The sequence below is a fragment of the Amaranthus tricolor genome, chromosome 12 (genome assembly GCF_026212465.1).
Source record: "Amaranthus tricolor cultivar Red isolate AtriRed21 chromosome 12, ASM2621246v1, whole genome shotgun sequence".
Classification (NCBI taxonomy): domain Eukaryota; kingdom Viridiplantae; phylum Streptophyta; class Magnoliopsida; order Caryophyllales; family Amaranthaceae; genus Amaranthus; species Amaranthus tricolor.
In genome coordinates this window covers 15,244,398-15,253,807 of record NC_080058.1, presented here as the reverse complement: position 1 = coordinate 15,253,807, position 9,410 = coordinate 15,244,398, and the positions used below count along the sequence as shown (strand labels likewise).

The 9,410-nt window shown below is 33.9% G+C and overlaps 1 protein-coding gene across 1 annotated transcript; it reads left to right on the top strand.

Moving 5' to 3' along the window:
* The first annotated feature begins 729 nt into the window (after positions 1-729).
* LOC130828844 (glucan endo-1,3-beta-glucosidase 14-like) lies at positions 730-7,651 on the top strand. Its single transcript, XM_057694858.1, has 3 exons — positions 730-1,398; positions 2,494-3,527; positions 6,058-7,651. Exons 1-3 carry the CDS (start codon positions 1,332-1,334, stop codon positions 6,139-6,141), a joined length of 1,185 nt encoding a protein of 394 aa, XP_057550841.1. The 5' UTR covers positions 730-1,331; the 3' UTR covers positions 6,142-7,651.
* Positions 7,652-9,410: the final 1,759 nt, after the last annotated feature.

Below are 9,410 nucleotides of genomic sequence, written 5' to 3'. Positions count from 1 at the left end.
TAATATAGATTATAAATACTTACATAAAATAATAGAAAATTTCTACCCATAAAAAATAATATAAAAATAATTTAAATGTTCAATGTTTTTGAAAAACCTTAAAATAAGTTTTAAGCCTAAAGAATATATTTTTTTAACTATAATAATTAACATATAACTTAATTTAAGTATTTATGTATTATAAACTTGTTAAACATAGGTAATAAAATTAATAATTTACATAAATAATTAATATGTTATTCGATAATTATTCATTGTAATTAAAAGATATTACATATATTAGATGATTGTATATGGTAAAAAATTAGTAAATAAGGTAAAGTTTTAAAACGTTTTGTAACTAATCAATTAAAGAAATCTAATCACAAAGATATTACATAATATGCTAAAAAATATTTCCTAATAAGAAAATGAAGAGAGCCGGAAAATTTATATTGTAAAGTCGACATGTTTCCTAATCATTTCTTCATTAGTATATTATATAGATTATTGTAGGAATATCATGAAAATTTTGAACTATCCTTGGTAATTTTTCTTTGAGATATTAGTGTTAAATAAAAAATTTATTGGCCTCATGTGTTTTGAGCAATATTTTACAAGCAAAAAAGAAACAAAATATTATTTACAGATGATGCTTGTTCTATTTCTACAACATATTTCAAAGATATTTTTATCAATTTCCTGGTAATTTTATTGTATAACTTTCATGGGCAATAGAAAGTTTCCATGTGTGATCTCCTTTGTAAAACAATTAAGGAAATTATTTTAAGAGACAAAAAGAGGAAGTCTTGCTCCCTTCAGTTTACTCCATTTGACCATAGTATTACCAAATCAAATTCATTAGTTTTTTTAACAAATTTTCTTACTTAAACAAGAACAACTTCAAAAATCAAACAAACCTTCAACAATTTAAATAAAAAAAAAAATCCCAAAATCCCAAATATTCCCGTATAAAAACCTGTTACATCCACCAGTTTGATTCCCTCTTTTCTTGATTCTTCCATAATTTTACCACCTTAAAATCACTGTTGAAAAAGAGGGAAATTATATCAGTTGTCAATATCAGTAATATTACAAGCTTAATGATTGTTTCTTCATAAAAGAATTCTGGGTTTTAATTATTTTGCCAATTCTTGAATATTCATCTTTTTAAACTGAGATCTTCAATTTCAATTTGAGTTCTCTAAATGATTTTTCATAGCATGTTTGAACAAGATTAACAAATTATATTTTGGGTACTTTGTAAAAATCAAAGGGAAAAAGGATTGAGCTTTCTGTTTTAGTTGAAGGCTATAAATTTTCAAATTTGTTTACATTTAGAAGTTCAGATTATGTACAAAATAACGAGATTCTGTAGATTGGTTTCTTTACTGTTCTTGCTCTTCACATCCCACTTAGGTAATACTTTTTTCTTAATTCAAGATTATTTCTTTTTGCTGTTATTTTTACTGATGTATAATTTATAGGAGAAAATAAATTAATTTTAAGTATCAGATTGGTTCTTTATAGTTTATATGGAAGGATTCAATTTGATCACCTGTTTTCTTGTGATTTTATTGTTTGAAATAATTTGAATTGGGTGGTTTATTTCAGTTTGAATTTTTAAACAAAATACTGAGATTGGATAGTTATCTTAAAGTTGCATGTCATTCATTAGATGGGCTAATGTGTTTTTTTTTGTTTGTTTTTTAAAATATTTGTTTTTGCTGTAAATTTCTTTGTGTACAGTTATCTTTCTGAATATGGTTGATTAGTTTTGGAGGTGCAACTGTACAAGATGTAAATTGTGCTATGAATCAATTTTTACAATATGTTAAATTCTGTTCCTCTTGTGATCATGTAAGGAAATCTTACTAGTCAAAGTATTTAGCTTTGATGAACTAGTTAACGTCATTGTGAGAGTGATTCTGGTATCTTCTCTGGGTTGAATAGCATAGCCCTCCATTATGATGTGAAATTTGGAATTTTCTTGTTTTAGTATTTTTTTCGAGGTATGGATAATCCCCTATAATGAAGAGGGGGTGGGGGGTTAATCGTCTTGTAGATGAGAATCAAACTGTTGTAAGGAAATCCTTCAACCACTAGGCCAATCTGTAATTCTCTTCCATGTATGATAGTTGGCATAAAGTGGCTCTTACCCTTCATTTTTTCCTAAATTGTTGAACATATTGAACTAATTTGAATAGGATTAAAGGTATGTTTGTATGTATTTCCATGTCCACTCAGTGCTCATTTCATCTCAAATAGCCATGTCGGTTACTTGACACTTTGACATGAGTACCGTCGTACTATTCTACGCCTTTATTCATACCATTGGCGTGCAGTTTTTGTACAATGGTTGGACTCGTAGCTTAGTTTGAGTAGCATTGATCTCAGTGGTGTTTACTGTTTTTTGTCCTTCATTTAATTCAATTAGTGCTCCTACATATTAAACTTTCTCACTGAGAATGGGCGTTTCGATCTTGACTATCCTGCTTCTGTTCCTTCTTCCAGCCACTGCGACAGTAACTGCTTTTACTGGAACTTATGGCATAAATTATGGTAGAATTGCTGACAATATCCCTTCACCAGAGAAAGTTGTTCAGCTTTTGAGAGCTGCAAAGATACGGAATGTTAGAATATTCGACTTTGATCATAGTGTGCTTCAGGCTTTTAGTGGAACTGGACTTGAGTTAGTTGTAGGACTTCCAAATGGTTATCTCCAAGACATGAGTGCGAATGCCGACCATGCATTGAGTTGGGTCAAAGAGAACATACAACAGTTTTATCCTCAGACTCGTATCGTTGGTATTGCTATTGGAAATGAAGTACTAGGGAATGATCAGCAGCTCTCGGGAGTTCTTTTAGGTGCGGTGAAAAATATTTATAATGCAACAAAGAGTCTCAATCTTGATAAAATTCAAATAACCACATCCCATAGTTTTGGCGTTTTTGATAATTCTTACCCTCCATCGAATTGTACATTCAGAGACAACGTCAAGCAATACATGTTGCCACTTTTGAAATTCTTTTGGCAGATTGGGTCTCCCTTTTGTTTGAATGCTTATCCTTTCCTTACATACATGAGCGATCCAAAACACATTGACATAAACTATGCTTTATTCCTAAAGAACCCCGGAATCGTTGATTCGCAAACAAAACTCCATTATGACAATCTACTTGATGCTCAGATTGATGCAGCTTATGCTGCTTTGGAAGATGCAGGGTTTAAAAAGATGGAGATTGTAGTTACTGAGACTGGTTGGGCATCTCATGGGGATCCAAGTGAAGAAGTTGCTACTCTTGAAAATGCGAGGACTTATAACTTCAATCTACGGAAGAGGCTTGCTTTAAAGAAGGGAACTCCTATGAGGCCAAAAGTTATGCTGAGAGCTTATGTGTTTGCGATTTTTAATGAGGATGACAAACCCGGGCCAACGTCTGAAAGAAATTTTGGACTTTGGAAACCCGACGGAAGTATCTCATATGATGTTGGATTTCCTGCATTGAAATCATCGGCTGTAGCTAATTCACCTTTTTCATTAAAGGTACGCGATTGATATCCATATTTTATAATTCAAGAATAAAATGTATGGTTTGGATTATGGTACTGCTTTGATCTAATGCCTTTTTCAGAAAAGAAACAAGCTAATAGAATTGTATTGCAAGGCTTTGGAATTTCAAATTATAGTTGTAATGCCAGTGAGGAATGTATTAGGTCCAGTAAAATCACTTGTATGACATAGAGCTTGAGAGAGGTTAAGCCAACTTTCTAGATTGTATCCCTGGTGCTTCCGAAGCTAACGTTAGAAGACTTTGCAATGGTCGATTATGAAATAACTTAAGGTAGTGTTTGGCAACAAAGATTTCATTTGACAATTGGAATTTCAAATTTGAATTTTTAAACTATGACATTCAAATCCAAATTCAATGTTTGGGAAACTTGCAAAAATTAGGGTTTAGAAGATGGGAAGGAGTTTAGTATTTCAGAAGATGAACCGATTATTTGTGTTTTGTATTTCCTAACGACAGCCCTTAGGCTCTTATTTTCAAATTTAGGCCTCTTATTTTTTTTCAAATCTTTGGAATTTGGGCCAAATCAACATTTTAAAATTCTAAAGTATCCAAACAAGTAATTTAACTACAGCCCAATTCTATCAATACTACTTAGCACCCTTACCATTGCTGCTACTTTTTCAACTTCTTAACACTATTTTTTTAAGCTTCACAACTCAAGTGGGCACCTGAGCTCTGAAATCTTCGGTGTAGCAACCCAGGGCTTTAAAATACTGATGCAATATGATTTCATGAGGCACACTTAAGGTGCGAAATGGTGCGCTGAGGTGCTCTGATAGCTAACACATAGAATTTTGTTAAAGTGTTGCGCCTTAGTTCGAAGAGGCACGTGCCTCACACCTAGGCTCTACGACCCCAATCTCCTTGGTTTACCATGACCCTTTTTTTTAAGAAGTTGGATATGCATCATAGGATGTAAAGAAGTATTCCTCTCTTTCAGAATATTGTATTGCGAATGATGTGAAGACAGTCTCCTCTTTTAATTAGAACTCTCATATCATTTGAGTTCTGTGTAACCATCTTACAACTTGATCTGTTAAGAAAAATCACAATGTAAGTGAACCATCTAAATCTGCTAAAAAAATGAGGTGGGTTTGAGTCTTAGGATAAGTTCTGCTTATTAGGCATACATATACTTGTTAACCACGAAGCTGTAGTCTTTCTAGAGTTTGAACGTTCAAGTCTCCCTTGTATAATTATAAGCTTATAAAATATGAGTTTTTCTTTTTAAGGATTGAGATTCGGTTCTAGATTTGAGGTATTCAACGAACAGCTATCTAGTTGGCGCACTGCCATATATTAGACTCTGGATAAGTGTCATTATTTCTGATGAGCTGCAGCTCCAACTAAATTTTATAGAGCACCTTCAAAATCCAACAAGCATCCATGTAGGTTTGGTTTCATGTTTTTCTCTTAAGAGGGATTTTCTGTGCTACTGCTATGTGACCCTTGGATGATTCCCATTCCATCTTTGATTTTATGCTAACAGCCTTGAGCCCTTGACTCTAGAATGTAGGGTTTGGATGCTTCTTTTTTGTTTTTTTTCGTTGTTCATTTCTGCGACGTGCTAACTGCTAAATTTGATTATTGTGTAACTGTATTAACCTTGGTGACTAATTTTCATAGTGGAGTAGTTAGATAATTTATAAAACATTACTACATATCACAATATCCATCATGCCGGTTCTTAGTTTCTTATCATGTGCACCACTAGAGCCCCTTACAACATTCAGGGATATGACTTAGGATCAATGACACATGATTTGCTTATCTCCTCTTAAAATGAAAATTTAGAAAAATGAATTATGGTTAGTTTTGGGTTAGTTTGGGGCCATTTTGAGCAAATTAGGAATTTAAAAGGCGAAGTAGCTGACAAATCATGTTACGGTTTACACTGCTTTGCATAAATGACAAGTCAAATGCCTATTTCTAATGTTATTTAACCATGAAATCCATTTTTTCTTGAACCAATTGTAGTTGCAAAGGGGTGACAGTACTCAGGAGTTTTCACAATTGTTTAACCACTTCATCTATTTCCCTATGTTTGGAACATTTTTGTGTCAGTTATTTCCGAACAAAAGACTATCCCAATATCTTTTAGATGAAAACTTTGAGATACAAGGTTTAAGAATTGGATTAGTTTTTTGCGATTGGCCATAAAAATAAGCTAATCCTCTCTCAAATTACCATTGCACTGGATGATTCATTTCAACGTATCCTCCTTAAAAACAAATTGTGGATGTGTCTTGCGACAATTAAAACCAGGTCAAACCTTTAATCTCGAATTGAGCTTAGTGGCCAATATGAGGTTTAGAAAGTTATGTGCTGATGCTAATACGTAAAATATTGTTCATTATTGTAATACTTCAGTGGTAGCTCATAACATTCACCACAAATTCAAAAAGATTTATCGGCTGCAATGTTAGAGAATTCAATTCAGCATGTTATTTCATTCGAATAAGTCGTTATCTGACTTCTTTTTTTTTTTATAATGATGATCAGGATATACGAGCTCAAGGCTGGTTGACACCTTACTCCACATTATTTACTATGTGTATGATGATATTATTTCTGCTCTTGAGATAATGATATAGCAACGATACAGACCAGTTAGCAGGTATTCTTGAGAGTGTTCAGTCAAATATCTGCCGTGCTGATATTAAGCATGTTTGATCATGTTTCCTGCAGCCATGGATGATTTTTGTAACCATTGAAATGCTTGCTAGATTATACTCATAAGTTTTGTTGAGTTTAGCAGTATATATGAAGTATATCATTTTCCATAGCAAATAAAATCTTCCTTTCTGCAAAATGCAGAGTTGCCTACTGCTTCTTTTCCATTACAATATTTTTCGTTGTTTTGCAATACTATTAGCCCTTCAGTGGGATGTAAGTGTCTATATGAACGTTGTATTGGCACTTGATGTCGGACGAGTGAAATTATATCTGTTAAGAAAAGTTTGTTGGTACTTCCTATGTTTGAAATGGTTTCAACGAGGCAATTTCCGAAGCTGTCAAAAATTATTTGATGTTGCTGTCAAGGAGCTTCGATTTTCTGGAGCTTCCATCCAATTTCATAAATTCCGAAATGTGTTGGAAGGCTTGAGTTTGAACCTATAAAATGGATTGTGAAGACAGTTCTTGATGCAATTTTGCTTGTAGACTTGGTATTTCCTTGGCCAAGCACAAAACAAGACGGTGATCTTTACTGTGTATTGATTATCAATTTAGAGAATAGTGATATGTGGCATTACAAAATTTATCTTTCATTTTTTTTATTGATATTGCGCACACGACCTGACCCGAACAAAACTGGCCAGCCCTTTAAGAGTGAAGGAGGGGAGGAATACTCGCCTCGATGATCCTGAAACATGACCTTGCTCATTTCCCAAATAAGATCTATGCACAGAGCTACAATGAAGTACCTCCTCCTCTTCCATCTCTTTCTCTTATCATTACCAGTCTTCTCAACTATATTCCAGAGGCAGTTTATTAATTTGTGTTCTTTTTACAAAATATCTTTGGAAGCTTGTAATTGTAATTGATTGATTTTCGGAATTGTGAAAAAAAGGGAACAAATAAGAGGTTACCTTTGGAAGCTAATAGTTGAGGCCCCAAGATATGTTATATACTCTAACACACCCTTTTATACGAGAGCCCATTGGACTAGAAGTGTGGACGCGCATAGGCGCTAAATATTCCACTTTAAATAAGGAGTGGTTGAGATTCGAACTCGTGACCTATTGTCATGTTGGCTTCTGATATCATGTCTAGGAATCAACTTAACCAAAAACTTAAGCTGATAGTTGAGGCCTTAAGATATCTTAACAGTTGATTTGATCTTCTTATGAGCAGGAATTCCTAAGCTTTGGATAAAATGATTCATAGCTTGTTTTGTTAATGGAATTTGGTGAGAAAATCAGGTATATTCAAGAGAAGTGCCATCCTCATTACACATAGGGGACAAGGATTTTTAATGATTAATTTGAAATTATATCTTTTTTCATTATTATTGAAGTGTGTATTCATCAATATTTTTTATTTTAAAAATATCAATGGATTAGCTTTTGTTTTAGGCCCTGTTTGGTATGGAGTTTTTAGATGATGAAAATGAATTTGTATATCCATTTGCGAAACTTATTTGGTTAAAGTTTAGAATAACCATTACCGTTTCTTCTGAATTATCTGTCATTAGAGAGAATCTTCATCATCACCATCATCGATCAACATCGCCACTATCTTCAAAACATTATAAAAAGTATTTATCTTTGATCTTCATCAAAGCAACAGATCATAATCATGAGGATTAGTTGTTAAATAACGAAAAACAATTCGTAACTTGTTTGTCTAACATTGATATTTCATTTGATTCTAAATTCCAATTCCAATTCCATCAAGCTTGTGATCATCACCGTCTAGTTAAAGGATAATCCTCTTTTTCAGCAACAAATAAATTTCAAAATTGGCATAACTTTTCACCATCTAATTGTACTTGGTACTTGCAAAGTGTTTGATGAATAATCTAATGGACCTTCTTGTCATATGATCAATAATCATCTCTTTTGGTGAAACTTCTTCATCATCATCCTACCCAGTGTATCCCGCTCATAGAAAATTATGGACAAGATCTTGGGAGGGAAGCACGGCAGCAACTCATACCTATAACGGAGAGCGCAGCCAGAGGAGTCCCCCGGCTTGAGAAAGATCAAGAGAAGTTTTTGCAACAAGGAAGATAAATAAAATGCATATAGATAAAATAAATAAGTAAAAAACAATTAAAAAATAAAAATAAAAATGAGAACAATACTACTAATAATAATAATAGAAACTAGAAAAACAAGAGAACAAGAACATTAATAAGTAATCTAAGAGGAAATTAGTGGTCTAAAACATGGATATGACGCCTCCAACTATCTCTATCCCTAGTCAGGTCCTCAGAGAGATTTAACTCATGCAAGTTTACTTTTATTTGCTCATCCCAAATTTTTCTAGGTCTTCCTCTTACCCTCTACTATAATGTTTTCTACCCTCCTCATAGAGGCATCGAAAGTCCTTCTCTGCACATGTCCAAACGACCTCAATTTTTTCTCGCGCATTTTTCCTAAAATAGGGGCAACCCCTAGTTTGTCTCTAAACTCTTGGTTCCTAATTCGATCCATCAATGTGTGCCCGCACATACACCTCAACATACGCATTTTTGTGACTTTTATCTTATGTTCTAAAATCTTCTTCACGGGCCAACATTCTGTCCCATATAGCAACACAGGTCTGATTGCCACTCGGTAAAATTTTTCTTTTAACTTATTTGGGACCTTCCTATCACATAGCACCACGGTGGCTGCTCGCCACTTGAGCCAACCCGCTTATATACAATGTTTTACATCTCCATCAATCACCCCATCCCTTTGAATGATCGATCCCAAAAACTTGTATTTGGTCGTACCTTTAACAACTTCTTCACCAATGGACACCTCTGGCTCACCTATCGGTGATGTCCCACTGAAGTTACAACGCAAATATTCGGTCTTCGTACGGCTAATGCGCTACCCTTTACCTTCTAAAGCTTCCCTCCACTCATCCAATTTATTACTAACCCCTGCTACCAGTACGATATCGTCAGCGAATAGCATGTACCATGGTACCGTCTCCCAGATAGATTTAGATAACTCTTCCATAATGATCGTAAAAATGACTTAGCGCCGATCCCTAATGTAGTGAAACACCCGAATTTTCTCCCGTCCTTTACGGTTTTTGTTTTGTTAAGGGGTCGGAAATTCTGAGGTGTAGTTTTACTTTAACCGAAAAAGGCTCTGTTATCCCCACCGGTGATTGAATGTTAGTGGAAATTCTGTCAT